This window comes from Danio aesculapii, chromosome 8, assembly GCF_903798145.1.
Source record: "Danio aesculapii chromosome 8, fDanAes4.1, whole genome shotgun sequence".
Classification (NCBI taxonomy): Eukaryota; Metazoa; Chordata; class Actinopteri; order Cypriniformes; family Danionidae; genus Danio; species Danio aesculapii.
Window position 1 is genome coordinate 29,685,300 of NC_079442.1, and position 13,323 is coordinate 29,698,622.

The 13,323-nt window shown below is 37.0% G+C and overlaps 1 protein-coding gene and 1 non-coding gene across 2 annotated transcripts; both read right to left on the minus strand.

Annotated features, from left to right (window-relative positions):
* Nucleotides 1-50: 50 nt before the first annotated feature.
* On the minus strand, nucleotides 51-11,672 carry tbc1d25 (TBC1 domain family, member 25). Its single transcript, XM_056463652.1, has 8 exons — nucleotides 11,500-11,672; nucleotides 11,296-11,389; nucleotides 6,815-6,924; nucleotides 6,346-6,500; nucleotides 4,163-4,287; nucleotides 3,606-3,794; nucleotides 3,128-3,403; nucleotides 51-3,042 (listed from the first exon to the last, which is right to left on the minus strand). The coding sequence occupies exons 2-8, from the start codon at nucleotides 11,338-11,340 to the stop codon at nucleotides 1,351-1,353; spliced, it is 2,592 nt and encodes an 863-aa protein (XP_056319627.1). The 5' UTR covers nucleotides 11,341-11,389; nucleotides 11,500-11,672; the 3' UTR covers nucleotides 51-1,350.
* A 344-nt stretch (nucleotides 11,673-12,016) lies between these two features.
* On the minus strand, nucleotides 12,017-12,088 carry trnah-gug (transfer RNA histidin (anticodon GUG)). The gene has a single exon. It is a non-coding gene; the product is annotated as a tRNA-His (tRNA).
* Between the last annotated feature and the right edge of the window lie 1,235 nt (nucleotides 12,089-13,323).

Consider the following 13,323-nt stretch of genomic DNA (forward strand, 5'->3'; position numbering starts at 1 on the left):
GTGCTAGTTTAACATGCTTTTTTATGAATAAAATAACTATCATGGAAGAATGAATATTCAGTAAATTTATTATACAAATAGGAGTATTGCAAGCATTCTGTCTAGCAAGTCTCTCCATAGGGTATGAGTAAAATACTATCATACAGAACCAAACCAAAATCAACATCCATATCCTATACACAACGCCGAACAGAAATCATAACCTCTTTCCAGGAAAGGCCTTTTTTAGTCCATTTGCAGGTTTATAATTTTAGCACTTAGAAAAGGGAGAAAAAAAAGAACACTTGGTATTAAGACATAAAGACCGAGTCTAAAAGATCTCCAATGAAAAGCATTCTGCTAAAGGCATTAAACACTTTTGTAATACTTATGCTTTTTGTTTATAACAGCTGGGATCATTGATTGTTGCCTTTTAAAGACAAAGTTGTTATGGCAACAGACAAAGATGGATGAAGGCAATTAAATTATATTTACACAAAAATGGCTAATTTAGTGAAACGAGGCATTTCCGCAACAATGGTGAGGATAAGAAACACCCAATAACCAGCCATCCTCCATTTGGATCTTAATAGGAGTTTCACTACTTGGGTCAAATAGCTGCTGTACACCGTAGAGGAGGAGAGTTCTACTAGTATTTCAGAGACCAAATTATGATTAGGGTTGAATGTTACATTTTCTACAACGGAAGGTTTCACATTGATGGGATACTGGATAATGCATCAGCACCTTCATGTCTAGTGAAATGTCTTGTACAAATAAAAAGTCAAGGCTTAGGGTTTGTATAAAGCACAACTGACAATATCAGCATACCATACACACTGTTGCTGCTGGCAATGTAAAACAAACTTAGGAATTAATTTCTGAGGGTATCATCTCAAAAGCTTGAGTAAACATTCTCTTTACAACAAATCACGATAACCTCTGAAGAAGTCGAAGAGACCCTTTTCATCTATAGTAAATATTGCACACAAAGAAAAAAAAAAACAATCTTGTTGCTCTGTCTCTGGTAAGTGAGGCTACTATAACAGGTTTTACGTGTCCACAATGTGCCTTTCGAACGTGTTATTTACATAATGAAATGAGACACTAACTGGCCTGCCCTTTCAAAGGATAATAAAGTGCAATTAAAAAATGATACAGTACAATGAAAGGGCTTGACTTGAAAAATTGGACAAGGAAAAAGACAAAATGAGAAAGTAAGCTAAGTCACTAAGCTTTGGTTGTTAAAGCAAATCAGGTTCAATAAAGCGTGTGTAAAGCACAAAGGTATCTTGTGACTCGGCAAGGTACAGTAAAACTTGATTCTGGGTCCGCAGCTGGTTTCTAGGAAAGATCTACTACATCTCAGAATCAGGAAGCAGAGGGCGAGATGGCAATGGGTGTTGTTGGTGAGGGAATGGTGTTTGTCAGATTATAGGTTGAGTTCGGGAAGGCACCCTGAGAGGGCTGTACATTGAGGAAAGGGGGCCTAGTGCTGGGCGTTTGGGGGGATGTTGCTGCTGTGGTTGGGGAGTCCAAGCTGACTTCGTCTCCTTCCTCTGAGTCCCATACCTCACTCTGAAGGTAGTCTGCAAAGAGGGCTTTGGCTCGCTGCAGAATGCGCCCGAGGTTGTGGCGACGGACCAATCGGTCAAAGTGCATGGCCAGCTCATTGTAATCCAGGCTGTTTTTAATAATGTGGTCACGGTGTTCCAGAAGGATAGAGAGGCAAAGGAAAAGCATGAATGGATTCCCTTTTCCAAATTCTTGGGGAGGGGGGAGTGAGCAGGGCTTAATTCCACCTCCTTCTGGCTTGTTTGTGTTTGGAGAGCTTACTCCAGACCCAGTAGGTCTGCAGGGTGAGGGGAGATTGCTGGAGAATGCCTTGGGCAAAGACGGGGACTTCCCGAAGGGTAAAACCGGTGATGAGAGAAGCGAACGGTTGTAACCTTGTGATGGAGATGCCAGTAATGATTTCCCTGGAACCACTGATGGGGACTGAGCCCCAGTTCCATTTAATACAGGTTGTGAAGATGCAAACCCCCCAGAAGGTTTATCAGGAGACAAGGCTTTTTCTCCACTAGAAGAAGAGGATGTGCATTTTGACAAGGCATCAGGAGATGCTGTTCTCCAACTGGATGCAGAATTAGATGACTGATTGGAGCTACTTTTCCAGTTTGGTAGACCGGAAGGAAGAGTTGACAGAGGGGAAGCTGCCTGACCATTAGGGGAGTCTCTCTGTCCAGGAGATGATGGTGTAAGATTACTCATAAGAGGTTCCTGCTCTCCTGGGTCGTCCTCACTTTCCTCTGTTGACTGACGGACTGAGAATGGCAGCGTGGAGTGTGCAGACTGAAATTGTACTGGAGATAATGTGGGATCAGAGGAGTCATTTTCATTCACCTCAAAGCTGTCCTCAGTACGGCCATTATAATACTTGAATTCTCCAAAACTCCCCTGCTTCTCAAATGAAGGAGGCTGAGCAGGAATGTCATTCCTGACCATGTTTTCAACATCATACTCTCCTTCGCCTTCCTTCCGAGGTCCCCTCTCCTCTTCCATAACCAGGTTACGTTCACCATCTGCCTCTTCTCGGGACGGCCTTAGCATATGACGTCTTCTCTGCCTTTCGGTCTGCTTCTCTTCCATCTCCTCCATGTCCACATTGCGTGAACCATCAGATTGATCAGCATCAAGCGCTGGCCCTAGAAGCTCTACCTCTGTCTCAGGAGGATCAGGTGGCAAGGAGCTCCAGGTAACCTCCAGCATTCGCAGGGCATCATCAAAAGCGAATTCACGCTTCAGCTCCAAAAGAAGCCAGCGGTAACAGAAAAACAGATCATCAGCACCTTTTGAGACTAGGTAGGAGTAAAACTCAGGGTCTGAATACTGCAGAAGCAGCTTTAGATGTTGGAACTTAATGGACATAAGTTGTCCGTCAGGGCGGAAGTTGCCTTCAAGGCGTTTCATAATGCCACAGAAGCAGATAAAGGCATGAGCTTCATTGTCCATAACAGCAAGGATTGGCGAGGCAATGTCGCTCATGCCTTGGCAATAAGACACCTAAGAAAGTAAACAAGGACAGTTTATTTTTCACAGAGGTAAAGACAAATCCTTGTGTCATCAAAGGGTGTAACTGCATGTTTACCTGTGGGTGTGTAATAGCAAAAGTGGTGAGAAGGTCTGTCAAGGCGGTGAGATGTGGGCTGTCCTCTGAGCCCGCGTAGTAGGGATGTGCTCGATCTGTTCGAAGAACGTCTTTCAGAACATTTCCCCGAATAAACTCCAATTCCTCTGAACTGACTCGTGCCGTCCATTCGCTCTTCAGCTGGTCATACTCTCTCGTTTTTCGCTTCATATAGTCCATTCTCTCCTGCCCTGTGAGACCATCCGGGTACACATTAAGAAGGTACCGCCAAACAACCTGTCACAAAAATACATAAATGAAATGTGAAAAGGAATGAAAAAGAAGATGGTATTTAACTAATACAAATTATTGAGCAAATAAAATTCTTTCATGGGCTTTTAAAAATGGTTAGATATTAAAACACAGAATACCACAACACCTTTAGCATGTCATTGGCACCTTCATATGACAGATAATGAATGGTAAGGCAGTCGGTTACCTTGCGTAGGGATGACTCAACTCCACCATGATAAATACGAAGTCTGAGTTCTTCTGGTCGACTCAGTTGACCTTGGCTGTTTAGGTAATTGTGAAATTCAGCATCACTTAAGGGAGGCTTGAATGGTTTCACTTCCTCTCCATAGGACCAACTCAAGGCCTGCTGCACACGCGACAGAGTACGACCCACCTAAAAGTGAGGAATAGATGCAAAATAATAGTAAATGCAAAAAAACTATTCACATATTTTTCTACCTGAATTTTGGTATTAGGTGATAGAAGGCTAGAAACATTTCAACCACAACACACCCGAAACAAATTGAGCCATCTATAAGGAGATGCAAAAATAAATCCCTCTATTCCCAACTAAGTTAATCAGGGTTTTTTTTCCAGTGAAATGCAGCAAGAGCAAATGAGATTTCACTTTCAAAGACTCCAGAAATATCCTTTAATTGCTATTAATTAAAGCATAAACTCAGAAGAGTGTGAACTTGACTGACTGCAACAGGCACTTAGTAAAAAATGCTGGCCGACAGGGTGAAGAACATTGTGAGTAACCTGAGAAAGGAGCGACTGTGTGAAAGGAAGGGCAGCAGATGCCAGTGACCTCTTCTCTCCCTGCATCTGGTCTGATCCAATCACATCCTTGGGGCTGATTATGTCCCAATCCTCCAAAACAGGACCTTGGGAAGAATATGGAGGGGAGGGGGATCATTAAGGAACAAAAAGCAGCTTTTCAGACTACATACATTTTAAAGAAGCACTAAGGGATTTATATACAAGAAAAAAAAGATATTAACAATCAACATTCAAAACAAACAGAACACTCAGCAAAAGGCAAGCTGTTTTTATTGCTCCGCCCTCAAATTCATGAATGGATTTCAATTTTCAACAGAGTTTCTGAAAAAACCCCAGATCACTTTATTTATGTTTAATTAAAGGTTAATGTAAAATGCTTGTAAGATAATTCCGAATTAAAAATGTACATTCTCAATAAAATGCACTCAATACTTTCAATTACTCAATACTTTTCAATTATTACATTAACATGTAATATACAGCATGTAAGATTATATACACTACATGTCAAAAGTCTTGCATCCCAATCATCACAAATACTGCAGAAGACCTGTTGGAACCCGCATGGACCCAAGATTCTCAGAGAAATCAGTCAAGATTGGTGAAGGAAAAATCATGGTTTGAGGTTACATTCCGTATGGGGGTGTGCGAGAGATCTACAGAGTGGATGGCAACATCAACAGCCTGAGGTATCAAGACATTTGTGCTGCCAATTACAGTACAAATCACAGGAGAGGGCAAATTCTTCAGCAGGATACTGCTCCTTCTCATACTTCAGCCTCTAATTCAAAGTTTCTGAAAGCAAAGAAGGTCAATGTGCTCCAGGATTGGCCAGCCCAGGCACCAGATATGAACATCATTGAGCATGTCTTGGTTAACATGGAGGAGGCATTGGAGATGAATCCAAAGAATCTTGATGAACTCTGGGAGTCCTGCAAGTATGCTTTCTTTGCCTCCAGATGACTTTATTACTATGTTATTTGAGTCATTGCAGAGATGTATGGATGCAGTCTTCTAAGCTCATGGGAGTCATACACAATATTCATTCTTTTTCCACTGCACCATGACTTTATATTCTATACTCTACATTAATTCTGTTAAGTGACAAGACTTTTGTTTAAGCAAAGTCAGACCTTACTGTCCTGATTAAATAATTAAAATTAAGGCATCATCATATTTTATTTTGGTAAAATAAGCATAATCTAGAGGCCTTTGCCTTTCATATAAGCCACTTCTGATACCAAATGATCAACTAGAAGTCAAGTTATTACTTGTTGTTCCTAAAACTAGGATAGGCGACAAGACTTTTGTCATGTAGTGTATACACTCACTGACCATTTTATAGGTTAAACTTGCTGAAGTTCAGGTCAAGCATCATAAGTGGGACAAATAGTTATTTTCACTTTGAAAAGTAGCATAGTTGTTTATGCTAGATGGCTGATCAGAGTGTTTCTGCTGATCTACAAAGGATTTTCATGTATATCCAACTCTAAGGTTAACAGAGAATGGTCTGAAAGATAGAAAATATTGAGTAAGTTGCAGCAGGTGGGCTACAGCAGCAGAAAAGCACACCGGTGCCACTCTTGTCATCCAATAACAGCAAACTGAGGCTTCCAGCAGGATAACACACCATGTCACAAAGCATAAAACATACCAAACTGCTTTTCTGAACATGACAATGAGATCTCTATACTTAGCCTCCACGATCACAAGATTCCAATGCAACAGAGCACATTCGGGATGTAGTGCAATGAGAAATTGCGTCATGGATGTGCAGTTGAGAAATCTGCAGCTATTGGGTAATACTATGATTTCAATATGAACCAAAATCTCTGAGGAAATGCTTCCAGTGTTGTTAAACCTATGCCACAAAAAATTCTGAAAGAAAAATATCTAACCTGATATGAGGAAAGACTTCTTAATATAGTCACCAATGAGTGTACAATCATATTAGAAAGGCACCCAAAATGCATACATGCAGCTTTAAAATAATACTAATAATCTGAACTGAACAAAAAAGCAAAACAAACAATCAGCTTAGTTGATTAATTGATTATTGGTTTGTGGATAATGAATTAAATTGTCGATCTCATTAAGAAGTGAAAGCAGCTGCAGATTTTCAGCATCTACCCTTCAAACTAGTGGATCTACAAGTCACTCACTGTCCTCTGATGGTTTGATGTCCATCTTGAGCTGAAGGTAAGGCTTTGCTGCACTGACAAACGCAGCATCTAAATCCCAGTCAGACAGCAGGGACACGTAGACCTCCACACCTGCACGGTCACGAGACAAGTAGCTAATCCCAAAGTTGCGTTTCCTAAAGGGATCCAAAGAAAATAGACTGCATCAATATTAATGAAGTTTAATTGATATTTTAGTTACATGTGAAATATTGAAATGAAGAGTTGTTTTATAAGTTACAGAACCCATTGTCTCGGTCTAGGAGAAACAAAAATTATATAATAAAGACCTTTGTCTACATAATAATGCCATAAATATTGCTGGAAATTTTTTAAAATAACTGTAGCAAAAATCAGTCATTTAAGGGCAAAAAAAATAAAAAATAAGTCTTGCAAATATGTTTACCAATACATATTTTTAAATCAAATAAATAGCATATTTCACACTTACCCATTCAGCTCGAAGGCTCTAATCAGGATATGTTGCAACACCTCCAATGAGGTTATTTGCGGATCAACAGCAAAGGAGCGGAACTCCACGGGTAGCACCCCTTCGCACTTCTGCAATCATATAGAAAAGAAGAAAGTATGGAGTAACATTATAATTTTAGAAAGACAAAGAAAACAGACACATTCCTTGTTTTACATATGCATATTTATTATTTAGGTCCTGAAGGGCTAATTGCTCTATACTCTGAAATGCAAATGGTCTGAATAAGTGGCACATTATTTATTCAGGTGGATTAATTGCCTGTTGACTCTCTGTCTGTGTTGCAAACAGCCGTGGGAAATGAGTTCTGGTGTAGCATGTGCTAAAACATCGCCACAAGGTCATCTGCCACAAGCGGGGCATACTGCAGCACATCTGTCGAGAATCACACTGACCCTCAATTTATGTATTATTCAAAACTTTGTGACTTGGGTTGCCATCTGAAACCACTGACACTTTAGTTCTGGAAACAGGATACGAAACCTTAATCCCAATTAATAAATTAAATTCAACAGAAATATTTATTCTTGAGTCTTCAGTTTCTGCTATTTTACAGTGTTACTTTGGTGTCATTTGAATTATTTTAGTTATTTTTAACCTCACTCCAGTATAATTGATTATATCTGTCTGTCTGTCTGTCTGTCTGTCTGTCTGTCTGTCTGTCTGTCTGTATGTATGTGTATGTGTATATATATATATATATATATATATATATATATATATATATATATATATATATATATATATATATATATATATATATATACCTATCACGGCCTTACCGCCATAATGAGATGTCAACCGTGGTGATGTGGTTATTACCATCATCACTGCATATTTTAGTTTATTATTTGATTTTGCTTGTGAGTCTTTTAGGATTGTATAGAAAAACAGAATAAACTAAATAAAAGTAAGAGTAAATATAAGTATTTTCCACTTAAATTACAAATTTAGATTACAAAACAAAAACAATGAATCCTTTTTATAACCAGCAGGCTGTTTTTATTTTAAGCTTATTTTAATAAAGCAGGCCTACTAACTCAAATCAATCACTCCACAGAAAATAAGCATTTTTAACGCACCGCTGTAATTAAGTCATTATTTTAAAGATTATGACTTGAGAATGAGAATATGATTTTACATCAGCCCTGCACTTTTCTCCTTCGGCCTAACGCTGAGTTCAGGTGACAGAGTGTTGTGAAGTAGTTAAACTCTCCTCAGTTTAATTTACGATGTCAAACTGGCACAGGAATATCAGTATATTAATATAGGCTTTGCTAAAAGGCTGGTCAAATGTAGGTCTTTCTTTACAGAAGCTATAAACAGACGCGCATGCAGCGACCACGTTGATGAGTCAACAATCGCATATATTTTGACTCATTTAAAGTAGGCTATGGGCTATAGCATATAATAATTTTGTGTAAAGACCAAAATCCAAACTTCATTGAGGGCTGTGGGTTGAAGGTTAATATAGCAAACTGTACTACATTAAATCAGGAAATTACCCATGGCAACTTAAAACTTTAAAACTAGAAAACATTGCTGTATATGAACTAATGCAGTATAGTGAAAAATAATATTAATATAATGAACGTATTACAGTAAAAAAACATTTCATTTATTACATAATGCCGATTACACAACTTGAACTTGTGCGCTGATTTTCTCGCAATGTTTTGTGCATTGTAGTATTTACAGTATTGACTGTATTTTTAAAATGTGATTAATTTACAACATTTAATTGAAATGTTTCATTTCAGTTAGCTTATTTTGAAGCTCAGCTCAACAATAAAACAAACAAACAAAAAAAAGGTTAAGTTAAATTCAAAATGACGATCTCTTAAAGGTATTCTCCCTAATGCTCCCCATCATTCTCCTTCTCCTCTCAGTTGGAATGGTGGGCCAAATCAAGGGTTACTATGGGCCAACTTTGGACAACTTATGGGCTTTCGTTTGGACATCTTTCTACTAAACAGACTAGCATTTTAGGTCAAAATTCAAAACTTAAGTATGTATTTATTTACAGGATTCACACTAAATATTATTGGTGAAAATTTTGGAAACTTGTTTTTAAATAACAGTTATCTCTTTTTATTTTATCTTTTTGTTTTAAAGATTTATTTTCGGCCTTTTTGCCTTTATTAGATAGGACAGTATTGAGACAGGAAGCGAAGTTGGAGAGAGAGGGGGGTAGGGTAGGGAAATATCCTCGAGCCGGGACTCGAACTCGGGACACCTGACATGCTACTGCACCATATGTAGGCTATTGCACTGACGGATAACAGTCATCTCTTGACAAGATAATGAAAGACAATTAAGCTTTTGTTCTACTGTATGTCTCGAAAACAGTTAATCAAGAATATTTTTCTTCTGGAGAAAGTCTTAATTGTTTTATTTTGGCTAGAATAAAAGCTGTTTTTAATTTTTAATAAACCATTTAAAGGTCAAAATGATTAGCCCCTTTGAGCTATATATTTTCTATAGTCTACAGAACAAACCATTGTTATACAATAACTTGCCTAATCACGCTAACCTCCCTAGTTAACCTAATTAACCTAGTTAAGCCTTTAAATGTCACTTTAAGCTGTATACAAGTGTCTTGAAAAATATCTAGTCAAATATTATTTACTGTCATCATGGCAGAGATAAAATAAATCAGTTATTAGAAATGAGTTATTAAAACTAATATGTTTAGAAATGTGTTGAAAAAAATCTTCTCTCTGTTAAACAGAAATTGGGGGAAAAAATAAACAAGAGGGCTAATAATTCAGACTTCAACTGTATTTTTTCACAGAGCACACCACACTAATGCCAAATTAGCCAAAATATACCCAAATAGAAGTAATACTTGTAACAAGTGTCAACAATCTCCAGCAAATCACACACACACGTTTTGGTCATGTCCAAGATTGACAATAAAATATTTGACACTTTTGAAAAACCTTTAACATAACAGCCACTCCAAACCCTCTAACAGCACTATTCAGAATTCCTTTTGAGACAAATTTGCCTTCAACAACACAGAATGTTGTTGCTTTCACCACATTATTGGCTAGGAGGCTTATTCTTCTTAAGTGGAAACAAAAATGTCCACCTTCATATGACAGATGGATAAAAGATAAAAGATGGATAAAAGACTTTGTGTGTTTCAAGTTGGAAACAATTAGGTTTTCATTAAAAGGGTCTTTATAATCTTTTTACAAAACATGGAAACCTTTGTTGAATTATATTGACACTATTGATCTTGAAGCAGAAGTATAAAGTATTATACATATTATAAAGTGGCTTTCTAATTTATCTTATTTTAGTGGTTCTCTAAGCCCTGCATCTGAAACAACAACCATACAGCTTTCAAAAGCATAAACAACACTTTTAGTATTCATTATATCAGACTGAACACCTGAGAAATGACTGAAAAACAAGCAAGAGGATTCAGGTTGATCATGTGACACTCCAGAGCAAACATGACTCACGGTCAAGCAAGTCAGCGGTATATACAGTGCTCAGCATAACTGAGTACACCCCATTTTGAAAATAATATTTTTTTCCATTTCTCAGTGAATATAGGCATTATATTTTATAAACAAAACAGATTTATTAAACAGTTATATTTATTAAAATAATATTTAGTCACCAAACATATTTAGAAATTGAAAGATAATACAATTAAATTCAAGCTAAATATTGCAAAAAAATAAAAAATAAAGAATTACAACCTACAAAATTTCAACTAAATATTTCAATATTTTTGCTTCTCTTGATTTTTTTTTTTAATTTGTATTTAATATTTTTCTATAACATAAATTTGGGTGTACTAGTTTCTTTTTTTTTTTTCTATTTTGTTAGATAAGCTCCAGATTTGGCTTTAGTACTGACTAATGTATATGCACAAATATAATATTGTATAGCTTCCTATTAAATATATGAAATTAAAGAGAGATTTGTGAGGGGTGTACTTGTATATGCTGAGATCTGTACATGTTTTTTACGACGTAAACAAGCGTTTTATCATAGACAGTATATAAACGGTTACATTTTGACACAAAAACAACAACGATGAAAAAGACTTAACCATCACATCGAAATGTAAATATATTTCATGAAAATATCGCATGATAATTCAGATAATATAATTATTATATTTGTTCAGAACGAACTGTAGCGCTACAGTAAAATATTTTATGATGCGGTCACGATTCGTAAACAACAAAGATGCCAATGAAGTAAAAGCGACGGACGTGAAGACTAGGGCTGATGAACAAATAACAATTCCCCGCGACAGACGAACGATAACGTTAGACGTGAAACCAGACACTCGTGGCCTGGCAGGACTGCGTGCGTGGACCGCTGTGTGTTATTGTGTTTTCATCCTGCCCGCTGTGTTGATATGTGTGTGTATGGTTGGGGTCTCTACCTGTCTCTCGCTCCCCAAAATTCCTCACCTTGACTTTGACACGAACTACCCCCCTCTCCTCCTCAACCGACATGGTGGGTAGTCCGCTCTGAGGGTCCCGTTCAGAGATGGGGTGTTGTCATCTAGAAGAAGAAAAAAATGAAAGTAAAATAACAATGGATGCGGGTACCCGTTCTCCCCTCTCTTACTGCTTTGGCAGATTCAATGAAAACTCCGCTAACAAGAGACTCACAAACAACCGACATCCTGCTGACATGCTTCAAAATAAAAGCCTCGGTGAAAGCAAAGTTGGGGGCTTTTCGTGTATTACAAATATCTTTTTGATGACAGTTCAGGTATATGACTATCAGTGTTTCGTCTATTTAGATCCATAATTACGGACACGAATGGCTACCTCCATACCGAAGGCTTTCACGCTTTTAAACAACAGGATATGACGACACATTTGCATTACATCATTGGATTCCTAAAGGAATGAATGATCCATGTAAGGGGAAAAAACAAAAACCTTATGAAAATTAAGACGAACGATTGTACAGGTGCCGGTTGGTGATTTAAAGCGGTTTTATTTCAAATAATGTGTTCTTTAAATTATGAATAATGTGTTTGTGCTTATTAATATAATAGTTTAGAACTAAGTTATTAAATCCGCATATATTTAAATGAATACGTTTAATGTATGCATTGTATTGTATTGTAAAATGTATCAACCACGGCAGAAAGAAAATAGCTGTATTGCCCTGTATGTTTGCCGTGACCCGGATTCGAACCGGGGTTGCTGCGGCCACAACGCAGAGTACTAACCACTATACGATCACGGCGAGCTACTGAGCAGCTGCGCAGTCAAGGCAGATGCAGACCTTATAATTGTACAGAACGTAGACGTGCACGTATTTTAAACATTTCTGGCTATTTTTTTTTTCTAACGTTTTTTACGCTCTCGGGCTGCCTTTGTTTGACCCAAAAGCATCGCAAAGACCTTCAATATCGTGAAGAACTATGTTCATATATATATTTTGTTTCTGAATTTTTGATGAAAACGTTGAGCAATTTGAAAATAACTGAATTTCTTTAAACGAAAGATATTTCATACCACCACAAACCCCTTTCCCGCCATTTAGAATATTTGATTTTTATATTTTTGTTAGAAGGATGTTTGTCCCTCAAATTTATTTTACCCCTTGTTATTTTAAGACTGTATTTCAAACTTCCACCATATTTGATTCACATTTGATTTTAAAGCTTTTATTTAGTGAATTCTTATATCTCAAACACAAATTTGACTGTTCTTGACCTCGTTTTTTTCCACAAAATACTACCTCCAAGGGAGAGTTCATCTGACTCTTTATTTAAATCTTAGTTTTTCCCAAAACATTAGTTACTTCTTTATTTAACACTGAAGAAGATACTTTGAAAAATGTGGGAAACCTGCAGCCATAATTGGAAAAATAAATATTGAAAAAAATGCAAGTCAGGGGCTAGCAATTTTCAAGATTGATCAATGTATATATATTTTTTTAAACACCAAAAAAATCCAAGGCACTCGAAAAATGTGGAAAAAATATTAAAAGCCTTCATTTACATGGCTAATCCTTCAAAAAAAACTATGCGTTTTGGCAAAGAACTGCCTTTATCAGAGTAAGTCAATGATCAATTTTATTGCTTGTTCAACATAAGTAACTCAAAGCTTGGAACAGGTAGAGGGTGAGTAAATGATGCCAGAATTTTCATTTTTGGATGAACTATCACTTTAAGAATCAAAAAAGCTTTAACACTGATAGTAATAAATGTTTCTTGAGCACCAATCCATATAAGATTTAGTAGGTTTTAGATTTGTGTTGTATTTTACTCTACAGATCACATCAGATTTACCAGTAGATAGATATTAATATGGTTTAAAGTGCCACAAGGATCTGTCCAATGCGCTATAATATTTTCAATATATGCCCTTTGTCACTATAATAGGTTTAGTTCTTGTTATGCCAATAATTAGCTGTACATTTGATTGAGACCAGAAGAAATTCTTAAAATATCCAAGTTAAGAGTGTGGCGCATT